The sequence below is a fragment of the Zalophus californianus genome, chromosome 9 (assembly GCF_009762305.2).
Source record: "Zalophus californianus isolate mZalCal1 chromosome 9, mZalCal1.pri.v2, whole genome shotgun sequence".
Classification (NCBI taxonomy): Eukaryota; Metazoa; Chordata; class Mammalia; order Carnivora; family Otariidae; genus Zalophus; species Zalophus californianus.
In genome coordinates, this window is record NC_045603.1 from 127,742,171 (window position 1) to 127,755,047 (window position 12,877).

The 12,877-nt window shown below is 51.6% G+C and overlaps 1 protein-coding gene across 9 annotated transcripts in view; it reads left to right on the plus strand.

Moving 5' to 3' along the window:
* Window positions 1–12,877, plus strand: part of FRMD4A (FERM domain containing 4A) — a 598,644-nt gene that overhangs the window by 572,749 nt on the left and 13,018 nt on the right. For all 9 annotated transcript variants that reach the window (XM_027595361.2, XM_027595362.2, XM_027595364.2 and 6 more), the window contains 2 exons: window positions 112–995; window positions 3,219–3,315. In XM_027595361.2, the coding sequence (XP_027451162.1) occupies window positions 112–995; window positions 3,219–3,315 (981 nt within the window). The remainder of the gene's footprint in view (window positions 1–111; window positions 996–3,218; window positions 3,316–12,877) is intronic.

Below are 12,877 nucleotides of genomic sequence, written 5' to 3' on the forward strand. Positions count from 1 at the left end.
CCCTGTCCCGGGTCCGAGGATGGCAGAGCCCGCTCCCCGCCACCCCCCCGGGGCCCCCATCCGTCCCCCTCCCCCCCCCCCCGACCCACCCGCCGTCTCCCCCCACTGCAGGTCGGTGGACCTCAGCCCCACGCGGCTGCACAGCCTCGCCCTGCACTTTAGGCACCGGAGCTCTAGCTTGGAGTCCCAGGGCAAGCTCCTGGGCTCGGAGAACGACACGGGGAGCCCCGACTTCTACACCCCACGGACTCGTAGCAGCAACGGCTCCGACCCCATGGACGACTGCTCCTCCTGCACCAGCCACTCGAGCTCGGAGCACTACTACCCGGCGCAGATGAACGCCAACTACTCCACGCTGGCCGAGGACTCGCCGTCGAAGGCGCGCGCGCGGCAGCGGCAGCGGCAGCGGGCGGCGGGCGCGCTGGGCGCGGCGAACTCGGGCAGCATGCCCAACCTGGCGGCGCGCGGCGGCGGCGCGCACGGCGGCGGCGGCGGCGCGCACGGCGTCTACCTGCACAGCCAGAGCCAGCCGAGCTCGCAGTACCGCATCAAGGAGTACCCGCTGTACATCGAGGGCAGCGCCACGCCCGTGGTGGTGCGCAGCCTGGAGAGCGACCAGGAGGGCCACTACAGCGTCAAGGCGCAGTTCAAGACCTCCAACTCGTACACGGCGGGCGGCCTGTTCAGGGAGAGCTGGCGCGGTGGCGACGAGGGCGACGCGGGCCGCCTGACGCCGTCGCGCTCGCAGATCCTGCGGACTCCGTCGCTGGGCCGAGAGGGCGCCCACGACAAGGGCGCGGGCCGCGCCGCCGTCTCGGACGAGCTGCGCCAGTGGTACCAGCGCTCCACGGCCTCGCACAAGGAGCACAGCCGCCTGTCGCACACCAGCTCCACCTCCTCGGACAGCGGCTCCCAGTACAGCACCTCCTCCCAGAGCACCTTCGTGGCGCACAGCAGGGTCACCAGGATGCCCCAGATGTGCAAGGCCACGTCAGGTGAGCGGCGGGGAGGGACCGGGCCCGGGGTGGGAACTGGCGGCTCCGTTTCCGGGGCTTCCAGGTTTGCTCAGAGTATCGGCAGTTCTAGAAACCTTGGCGTCAGGCAGCTGGGGCTGGAGGCCTTCGGGCAGTCCCCCTCCTTCAGGGCCTCGGTTCCAGCCCGGGTTTCACCCGGGGCGAAGTCCTCGGATGGGGTGGGGCAGCGCTGGGCTTACTGGCCCCCGCTTCAGCTTCCGAGGAGGTTGGGGCGCAAACCCTCCGTCCAGCCACTTCTTGTAGGGACAGTCAGAGACGCTCCGTGCAGACGGCTCTCAGCCTTTGTCCAGAGACGCTAGTCACGGACCCGAGTGGCCCCTGTGCGGAGGGACGCCGGCGGCTTGGGCGCCGCGTACCCGGTTTTCGGCGGTGTCCCCTGGGGTGGGGCTCGGCAGCGGCGGGGTGGAGTAGCGCACGGAGATCAGCTCTGAGAGCTGAGTCCTACTGCTCCGGAGTCCTCATCTCCGTGATGTTAGGAAGGTGACCAGAGGAATTTTGGTAAAGGGCTTTCAGTACTTGATAATTTCATCATGGAAGGGTTACTTCTTATTCTTGGACTAAGAGCACTGAGCAGGGCCAGAAGGGACGCGCCACCCTTGGCTTCAGAAGCTACTCTCCCTTCCCCGTCCCTCCCTGGGAAAGAACGGTGCCGACAGTGGCCGTCAGTGCGCAGCGGTGCCGGGCAGGGCTCTCAGCACGCACGGAGGGGGGGCGGCTCGGCCAGGGGGCTCCGCTCAGACTGAGCATGAGGGAAAGAGAGGGGAGGGTGTTGAGACATGATAAAGTGGTTTCTAAAAAGGGAAGAATGAAGTAAGAGTGAGTAGCAAACAGAAGGAACCCTGAGTCAGGATCCGACTTGTGACAGGAGGGAGTTAGGGGAGGGTAAAGGTCAGGGGGAGGACAGAAAAGGGGGCTCACCTTTCGGGAACCAGAGGGCATTCTTGGGAGCTGGAGCGAGAGCGGGACAGAGGAGGCACAGGCCTCCTGCGCCCGCCTTCTGTCCCCACTGGCTAAAGACGAGACTAGAAGTGATTCAGGCCGTCACGAGACAGCCATGGACTTGAGGTCCTCGGACCCTTCTCCACGTTCCTCCTTCATCTGTTACATAAGCTCAGGGAAATGTGCCCTGGACTCCCCAGGCAGATTTTGAGAAGGAACGAATGGATGCATTACATATATTACCATTTAAAGAACACGAGCCTCGGGGCGCCTGGGGGGCTCAGGCGTTCGGCGTCTGCCTTCGGCTCGGGTCGTGATCCCGGGGTCCTGGGATCGAGCCCCGCGTCGGGCTCCCTGCTCCGCGGGGAAGCCTGCTTCTCCCTCTCCCGCTCCCCCTGCTGGTGTTCCCTCTCTTGCTGTGTCTCTGTCTAAATAAATAAAATCTTAAAAAAAAAAAATTACCACAAGCCTCTCTGACCGCGTTAGCAGCCGGCTGACGGGAACACGAGCGTTTCTGTTCGGTCAAAACTGTAGCGCTTGCCTAGTAGATTCGCTTCCCTGACCGATTCGGTAACTCTAGGCAAGCATATTTTCGATGCCAAGTTCTAAGCGGCTGTATCTGAGGTTTACTGATGAGAAAGATTCCATTCCCAGGAAGGCAGAGGAGATGCGTTCAAGGAGGGTTTACTTGTTAGTGAACTTCCCCAGCTAGAAAAACCCTGCCCACATCGAAAAAGTCCTCATAGCCAGATTTGGATGAGCTTTCCCGTAAAAGCCCTGCGCCCTTGGCCGTGTCCTCAAGTGGTCAGTCACAAGCCTGAAACAAGGAGCAAGTGCTGAGCACCTTTCTGGAAGTTCTCTGTTCATTGCACCGTTTTAACACCGGGGCCACATCTGAAGATGCCCGGAGGCCTCTCTCCCCGGTGCCTAGAGGCAGGGGCTCTCCCCGACTAGGCCGCCCAGGCCTCCCTCCGAGCTCTGGGGGGCTTCGGATTCTGCCGCAGTGGGGGCCGGCGCCATCCCCGGGGCCACGTGCCAGCGCACGGCCGGGGTCTGGGACCCCCAGGTCAGCTCGACTCGGAGCGCGTGCTTTGGGGGGGAAATGGAATTGGCCGAACGCGGGGCGAGGGGTAGCCAGCCCCCCACCGTGAGCCCGCTGCGGGGTCCCCTCCGGCATCTCTGGACGGAGGCTCCTTCACCTGACCCGTGTCTGACCCCGGTCTCTCCTGCGTCCCCTCTCTGCAGCTGCCTTACCTCAAAGCCAGAGAAGCTCAACGCCATCAAGTGAAATTGGAGCGACGCCCCCAAGCAGCCCCCACCACATCCTAACCTGGCAGACTGGGTGAGTCCCCCTTTCAGACCTCCCCCAGGCTCTAGAGTGACCCTCAGCCCGCCTCGTCAGGCGGGAAGGACGTAGTAACAGGTGTAAGGCGCCAGTGACAGAGGGGTTTGTCAGCAAACACAGGGTGCGGGTGTGTTCCTGGGAAACCTCTTCCTTCCCGAAGAAGCCTCACGACCACCGTTCCCTCTGACCTGGCTCCTCTCCATGGCTGTCCCTTTAGACGGGCCAGGGGTCCCGGCTCGCTCGCTCCCGACGCTGGTCCCGGGAACGTGGGGAAGGTAGGGGCCCGAAGGCAGACTGCACTTCTTTGCTCACAGCCCCCGGCGGCATTTGATTCGGGTTCAGCCTCTCTCAGGCCCGACTTGCTGGGCCAGGTGAGAGGGAGAGAGGGGAGAGAGGCTCTGCGCACCCCGCGCTGGGCGCCGGCCTCACACGCTCCTCAGGGCGCCCCCCCGGAACCAGGATGCTTGTGAGGGCAAAGGGCAGGGGGCTCCGCGCCCGCCTCGGCCCTGGCCGGCTGCTTGCTGGTAACCAACACCGGGGACCGGGGGCGCGGACCCTGAAAACCGTACGACGTGGCCCCCAGGAAAAGTCCCGAAACCGGCACTCAGGCCCTGCCCCAGCTTTCAGTGTTGGCGTCGAGCGCTCTGACGGTGGGGACGGTGGGGTGTCGTGACTCCCGAAGCGCAGCGGATACACGTAAGCTGCTGTCCTCACAATTCCTGCCTCTTCTGTTGCTCCCCAGACGTCGCCTCCAACCGGATGGGCCGCTCTGTCAGTGACGGGGGTGGGTAAAGGAGCCAGGGACCCCTTGTGCGACAGCTGTGTGTGAGCGGAGTCATCGGGAAACAGCGGGACCCGGACTGGCTCCACGGCCTGTCCGGCTCCCGCGCTTGGCAGCCGTGCTTTTCTTTCGGTTCATTTATCTGTGGTGATTTTAAGGCAGGTTTCATGGGGCCTCAGGATTTGACGGAAGGGAAGCTGTTGTTCACTGAGTGCTTGCTGTGTGCTCAGAGGCTGGGAGCATTCCTGACACGGAGGAGTCCGTATATCCCTCACTGCGGCCTCGCAGGGGCAACACGCAGATCTTTTGGTTTGACAAGATGAGGCCCGGAGAAAATCCGTGCTCTGTCCAGGGTCACGCGGCGGAACGAAGCTGCGTTCTCTGGCCTCGGGGGTCTTGTCTTTCCCCACCGGGCCGGTGGTTCTTACAGTGCCGTCCTCAGACCAGCAGCCCGAGCACCTGTGGCCTGGGATCTTGCGAGAAATGCCGAGTCCGGGACCATCCATGACCTACTGACCTCCCAAATTAGAAGCTCAGGGGTGGGGCCAAGGCAGTTGGGTTTGAGCAAGATTCTGACACCTGCCCGAGTTGGAGCGGCCCTGAGCTGTGCCCCTTGCTGCCGCGTCCATTTGCATCAGGAGAACCCACAGCCCCAAGTGAGGGGATCTTGCATCCCGCTCCCACTTCCTGGTCAGCCTTTGGAGCAGCAGCTGCCCCCCCCCCCCCACCTTACCCCAGGTCGTTGGGACCCTCTGGCGCCTACCAGCTCCACGCCAGCGCAATCTGGTGTGGTCAGGAGCTACTGCAAGGCCTCGGGCCCCAGTCATGCACCGAGATGAACTCACACGAGTGTGTCAGGTCTGCTGTCCAGATGGCACCCCCAGGGGCCCAACCCTTCCATCCAAATAAGAACTTCAGGTTGCGGCCTCTCTGGCTGGGTCCTCCACATTTTCTGGGTCATGCCCAGTCTCCCCTGATCTGAATGTATGACCGACGGCAGGCCTGAAATGGGTGAGCACAACCTCAAATGCCCACGTGCTTGAGCTGGCCTTGAAACCTGGGTCTCAACACAGAGAGCTGGTGAGGATTCAGGACAAATTGGGAACAACTTTGGTCCTTGACGTAAACCTTTATCAGGTTGAGGTGAATGCTCATTAACGACCAGTAACTATTCTCCGCGATGTGACCAGATGAGAAATGGGTTAAAAGTACCAAAGCTGCCTGCCTCACAGAACTGAAGAGGTCTTTGACTCACACTCCTGGGGGCTGAAAGTTCTGCATGCTGGGATGATCTGTCACTAACGCTGGGGTGTGGAGTCAGCTGATCTCTCCAGTGTATTAATAAGCTACTAATCATGTCTGTGTCAGTTCCTCTCTTTAACATGACCTCTCTTCTCTTCCTCCTTCTGCTTTCCTTTGTTCAGAGAAGCAACAGAAAACTCACCCATTATGGATGGGTCTGAGTCTCCAACTCACCAAAGCACTGATGAATAGAGGTACCGTAAGGGAATGTTTGGTTTTCCTAGCCCTCCCCCCTTTCACCGCTCTCGAGTCTGTGGTCTCAGATGTGCTGCATGTGTCCCCCCTGCCCATATCGCCATTTCCAGAAGGCAACTTCTGAATGGTGTGGAAGCTGTTATTTTTATGTCTTATTTCTGGAAACGTGGAGCTCTGCTTATATGTATGTTTGTGTATCGGATGTTAGATATTCCCCATGCTACTTCCCAGAAAAGACCTCAGAGTATGTCTTAGCCCTTTCCAGATTCCGTGTACATACTGGTTTAGTGACCATGGTTTAATCCATGGAGAGAAGAGCATCCTGCAAGTTGACATTTCAAAGCACCTAAAGCAGACTGAGTTGACCTAGTCTCCTGAAGCGCACCCATGATTTCATCCAGCATTCCTGAGGGACAGGTGCCCCTTTCCAAAATGTGGTCCATCATTATTACTTGGGAGCTTGCTGGAAAACTAGACTCCTGGGCCTACCGAATTGGAATCTGCATTTTAACGAGGTCCCCTGGGTCAATCAAATGCACGTTCATATTTGCGAAGCACTGCTCCAGTGGGCAGAAAACCAGTAACACCTGGTCTGGTTCTGCTTCCAGGGGACCAGAATCTATCTGGCAGACAAAACGTTGAGATCTAAATAGTATTTCAAGGGTCAACTAAAAAAGATAAGGATACCATTCAGAAGCAGATAAAAAGTTGTAAGCTTATCCAACCAAAAAATAGAAACCTCTGTTCCAGGAACCATGCTTGAGACCAGAGTTCCAGGAGTTCACGGTCAAATCCACAGCTTGAAAAATCTAACAGGAGCCAGACGAGAGGAAGGAAGAGCAGGACTTAGGTGTTAACTCCTCGGAGACTTCAGAGCATTCCAAGGAGAGTGGGAGGACTTTGGCTTCATGGAGATACCTCTTGAATCTGGCTTCCACGGCTTGGGGCTGGGGCTGGGGCTGGGGCGGTTAGGGACGTGGAGAGGGGCCACTCCATGGGCAAAAACACAGATGCAGCAACAGGTAAGGGTGTTCGGTAAACAGCAAAGAGCCTCATTTTGTTGTAGAGAGCGAGCCAGACTTCGCCCTCAAAAGCAGGGTGGGACAAGGTCCCGAACGAATTAGGAGGAGACATGGAAGAGTTTTTATTGGAATTCTCCCACGTTGGCAGATGGGAGATTAGGAAAACAGGGGCTTAGCCTTTAAAAGGAGGATGGTGCTCAAAAAACAAACCTCAACTGAGGAAGTCGGACTTTATTGGCTTTGTTCAACAACTCATGAATCGGGCAGCATTTCCTCTGCTAAATGAAAGGAGCTGTACAAGATGAGCCTTCTGTAAGCAGAAGGGAGCAGGAGCACGGATTTACACTAGGCAGAAAGTCGGTTATTGCAAGGTCGCTTTCCTTTAGGAAATGGTAGGGGGTCTTATCAGACACATGACCTCACTTGGGCTGATCAGGTGATGCCTGATTGACTAGTTTGACTTCATTTCTGGGAGAACTGATACACTGAGTTGAGGTCCTCAGCGTGGTGACATGGGTCTTAGCATCAGTGACTCTATTTTGGGCCTGGTTTCTTGTTTTTAACACGTCCCTCCTTTTGATCAGACTCTCGGCCTCACCAAGAGATGTGATCAAAACGTAATGCTCGGGAGTTATCACAGGTTTTGGCTGAATCTCTGTAGGGTATTCACAGGTCCTGCGATCGGGTTCGTTCTTTACAGTGGTCATTCTCTTTCCTCCTCTTCTGAAGTTCTGTTCTTAGGGAGATCCTTTGCTGGGTGGTGAATGGCTGCAAACATGTATCTAAAGCGTGCACCATTGGGACTGCTGTCATTAGAGCAGGAGAAGGCCCAGTGTCTAGCGTGTCCTTCGGAGCCATGGTCCCCAGGGCCCAAACCAATTAGAACCAAGTATGTCCAAGAAAGACCCCGGTGAAGGAGTCCCTTTCTTAAGCCAGCTGCCGTGTGTAGTGGTCTTGTGTAGGTGAGTCTCAACTTTCCCAGAAGCGTCTGTCCGAGCACAGCGAGTGGGGTTGGCCACAGCACCACCTCAGCTAAAAGATAGTTATGGAACAAGTTCGGCAGAGAGCCTAGGAATTTGTGAGGCAGCTCGTGTTCTCGCAGCTGATTCTGCCACATCTGCGAGAGTGAAGGAGAGGTCCCCAAGTGCAGCCTCGCTTGTGCTTACTCCTGTCTGGGAGGCGTAGGATCTGCCCAGGGAAACGAACTCTGATTCATGAATGCTTCCTGGTCATTCCCATTTGAGTCTGTGGCTTGGGACTCAGAGGAGGACAGCACGGGGGCCAGTACAACTCGAAGGTCTGTGGTTTTATTTGGTTACCCTTGCCTGGTGTCCCCTTCTTTGCACAGAGCCTGGATGCAAAGTTCCCTGGGCCTGGAGTTCTTAACCAGGGACTGTGACATGATGGGGAGAGGGGCTGAAGCAAAGTTTGGGGCGGACAGAGCTGCAGGGGCACGAGGATCGGGGGACAGCCAGCTGTCTTTTGGAGGCTAGATGACCTCTCCCTTTGCAGTGGCCTGAGACGGGTGAACAGTGGCATTGTCTCTGCAGGCCAGGGCCAGGAAAAAGGTGGGCAGAAGGGTCACGAAGACCTCCATGGAGGAAGAATTAGGGGAAGGATGGTCAGAGAGGGAGGGGGGAACAGAAACTTTCTTATCCCACATCCCGGGAGGAAGCTGTCAACCTTGACGTCCACAAGCTCTCTTCTTCGTCGATTTGATTCTGAGGTCTCCAGCTTTTGCACTGGACCAGACATCAGGCGGAGCCTTCCTCAGTCATAAAATACGCACCCAGGATTCAGCACCTTATAAATTGGCAGTGGTGTCAGGGGTCAAGAGTTCTCGGTAGGGTTCCTTTCCGTGAGTCCCAGTTTTGCAAAATCATCAGAGTAGAACAATGAAGTGGCTGTAAATGACAAAACACTTTAAGATGCTCAGATCTGATTAGAGTTCATTATAATGAAATTGACAAGGAAATTTGGTTACTTCTGTGATATACAACATTGAAAGATAACAGCTGAAATTAAGAATAACAGTATACCAGGACATATCAGATTTCTAGAAACTTCATACAGTTTCAAGACCATTTATACTAATAACGTGGTTTGTACAAAAAACTTAAGGTTTTTATTATGTGACAAAGCTTCCCATGTAATTTAACATTGCAAATAAACCTAATTAGTGTAATATCTTTTATAAGGGGAGAGACAAATCCTTTGAGATTTTCCAGGGACACTCTAGGGAAATCGCAAAGTTACTTTCAGGTCAGGAAGACACCATTAAGAATCTGGTTATGGGAAGTTGTTAGAGCATCAACAGGTTTGAACACAGGACTAAACAGGATCACAGATCATTATGAAAGAATTATCTATCTAACCAAAGCGACAAAGGCAAAGAGTAGTTGTGAACAAAACTTGGGTCTTTTAATATTGAGAAGATGGAGCTTTCTTATGCAGCCGAAGACTTGATAAAAGACCGCATGAAGCATGGGAAATTATTTTGCTAAGACACAAAATCTTTGCTGACCAGGCAGAGGACTTAACAGGTAAAGAATCCTTCACAATTGCTTATCAAAAGCAGCCCAAAAGTCCAAGAAAACTTTGTCCTTTTAACAGAACCAAATTCTATTTTTGCACCCGTCTGCTTTAAAACTCATTAAAAATCTTAAGTCCATTCCCATCTTAACCAGCTTGACCACACCTCAAATTCCCTTCCCAAGATTCCTTTCCCACAAACCACCTACAATGTTTTTAGATTCTTTCAGATTTTGTTCCATTTATCTATTTTTTCCCTCATTCTGGAATAGCCGTTTTTACTTCCCTTGCCTACTTTTTATCCACAGTCTCCTATTATTTCTAAGTAATTTTAATTACATATATTGATAAGAATTCTTAAATCCTAGTAAAAACTAAAAAGCACCTGTGGATTGTCTGTTACATGAACAGTCTATGGATTAGCAAACCTATAAAGACGCTTCATGACTTCTAGAAGTATATTCTTCCTCACAGTAAATTTTTCTGTATGGCACAGAGCATGTTTACTAACAGACCCGAATATCTTTACATCCTCTGTAAAAGGAAGTGAGAAGTGGATAAATCTGTGTCCAGTAAGTAACAATTTCAGTACTTTATTTGGAAATTATCTGATACCACTGAAAGTCCATCCTTTAACTTACCTCACTATAGCTTTAAGGTTTCAAGTTAACAAAAAGGTTTTGGAAACTATTTTCTAAGTAGACCTAACATAAGCATAATGATTGTTGAAAAGTTCATTTATAAACTTTTATCATACTTACTATACCTATTAATTTTCTTGTTAACAATTTTTAGATGATTCAAAGTCTCATGGGCATTTAGACAGCTGTCAAATTACCTTTCTGGTGACAAATTCTGTAACCGAAAATAAGCTTATTTGACTTTTAGTTAACCTAGGAAGGAAATATTCCTTATATTTCATGCTGTTAACTCTAAAGACATGCCTATTTTAATTAAACTAACCAACTTAAACTAGCTTTAAGATTACCCTAGATCACATGAACTTGAAAAACATTTGGGTTTTTATTATTCTTGTTGAGAGTACACATAATTTGTGTAGCCCTTGTGTGTCTTTAAGCCAATTAAATTGAGCTCTTGACACATTAATTTTGGCAATACCATCCTGAGGCAGAGAAGACCACGTGTGTGTAATATGCATGCATGGACATATAAAATCACAGAAACATGCAGAGATCTCACAGCTTTTGTTTTAAATTTTTAGCCATGAGGCAGGTGAAATAATACAAAACCCATCAGTTTATAAAAGAATAGTTGGATCCAAATCGCGCTCCTGGTAAAAGGTTAAGGTGACATGCTGACATGGGTTAAACTTTTCACTGATATTTATGAAGACAAGATTTTTCATTTGCCTAGTTTCTGAATAACCTGTTCCCCCTGCTCCTTCTCCCTTCTGATAAGAATAACCTGGGTTCCTAGAGAAGACCAGATAGAACACTTACATCCCAACGGCACAGAGAAAGAGCAGAAGTTCTCGAAGACAGAATTCTGTTATCCCGAGGCCAGAATTTTACAGTAACTACAAGCCTTTTTGAGATGAAGGGGGCATGTCTGGGCGTTGCTAAAAATGCTAGGTGGGCTTTGAATTACTTCCATGTGAATTGCTGCACTTCTGTTCTTGTAAAGACTCGAGTCGTAATAAATCAAGGAAACGGACTCTGGTCAGGATTCCCACCTTTACCACCTTCTGCCACTTTTCCCAGGACCTCACCTGCAGGGTCCCAAGCAACAGGGCTTAAAGTAGAGCATATAGCCCTGGAATCTACCAGAATTGGGCAAAGCTTTCCATTAATTTCCATTTCAGTCTCCCACTGGCTGTTTAATGGCACAACTGGTCACAGGTTACCAGGAAACCCCTCAGAGTCCCGTCAACTAGGAGAAGGGTTCATACGGGGGCCCACCTTTGAGGCCAGTAACGGGGCACTTCTACTGACAGTATGTAGTCTCTGCAGAGTGGAAAGGCACTCAAGAGGATGAGCGAGCGGATCATGAGTACTCAGAGGTTAAGAGAGGATAAAGGGAAGTAGTAAGTCAAGTCAGTGTTACGGTCTTTGGTTTTAGGTACCTGTCACTTTTCATTTTCCTTTTGCAATGACTCTTTTAATGAAGCTACTTTGGAATCATGAAACCTTCTGGAAGCTTCTGCATGCCCATGAAAATGGGTAACCCATTCTGTTGCATTTGGCAAACCTTGCTTTCAGGTTCACTTAAATGATCTCATCCAACTGGAATGTTCCCAATAATGGCTAACAACCTCAATAAGGAGGTCAACTGAGGTAGGCTCAAATGACCAGAAATGGAGTTTATTTGGGAGTGGCAGAAGAACTGCACTTTGGGAAATGCAGGCTGTAGCAAGCTACAGGTGAGCGTTGAGGGCTTGGGGCAGGCTGGATTTGCAAAGAGGGAAAAGTCTGGCCAGAGACTAGACAAATTCATTGGCTGGAGAACAGGAAGAGATCCTTGGGATATGTTCGCTGGTGAAGCAATAAGTCTCAGTTTTCTGCAAGTCAAGCATTTATGGGAAATCAGTCTCTGAGTTCTTAAGTTCTGTTGTTCTGAAGGGACATGCGTGAGATTCTTCACTTCATCTCCTCTGGTTTCATTTTAGATTGGAATCCTTTCACATTCCCCACTCTTGCTCAAGAAAGCATCACTGATCAACCATGTTGTTTAGGCATTGTTTTCCCTTTTTTTCCTTCCTTGATCAAAGATGTTGTTAGATGGAACACAAGTCCCTTGGAGCAGAGGAAAACCATCCTCAGGTGTCTTGTGCCACAGAGGAGGGAACTGGAAAGTGGATTTCATTGGCCCCATTTGAAAAGTAGCAATGCCAAAAACCACACTATGCATGTTTGCAGGCGACAGGGAAGTTCAGAAAGGGCCTGAACAGAATTGGCTTTGGGGGATTGGCTGGTGTCCTCTGCTGATTTCTGGGAAGAGCTGTAATTTGTGTAAGGATAGGTTCATTTTCCTTTATGAGCCTGCAGTGGTTGTCTCCATTTTGTCCGACATTAAGTGATTCCCTTTTGGTTGGGTTCTGCATTTGCCCTTTTTGATCAAGCCCCCATGAGGGGCAGCAATCACCCAATATATTGCTAAGTGTTTTTTGCATGGACTTCACCTTTTGATGATCCACGTTGTTTCTTCGTTGTGTCTTTTTCTTTTATCATACTTGGATCTTTTTTCTTTACCATGTCTTGTTCAGGGGGAGAACAGCTTCAGGAATAGTAGCAAGCAAAAAGGCCACACTTGAGCAGCTTATTATATTGGGTCAAGGCAAGGAGACTTTGTCAGGGTAGAGGGGTCAGACATTTGGTTGCCCAAGGCTTTGAAATGCTGTCAGGTTTGTTATTTTCACAAAAGCTGGATGGGTAACTCAGTACTTTAAAAAAAAAATCACAAAACAAAATGACAAATAAGATAGAAAGACCCAGTTGTAGTATAGATTTAAACCATAAGCCCAGTCTTGTTGCGAACCAGCTGAATAAATCAAAATTCCAAGATGAGTCGGATTGGACTTGTAACCAACGGGCTTGTAACCAATGGGCTTGTTCTCAGACTTGATGTAACTGAACCTCGACTTCCCCAGAAGTGTTAAGCCAAGTCTGCATGTTGATTGACTATGGCGCAGCCGAGAGATAATCGAGGGCTGGCCTACTGGCAAGGACAATTTTAGGCAGAGAATCTGGGGAGTTCTGCTGGGTGGCTA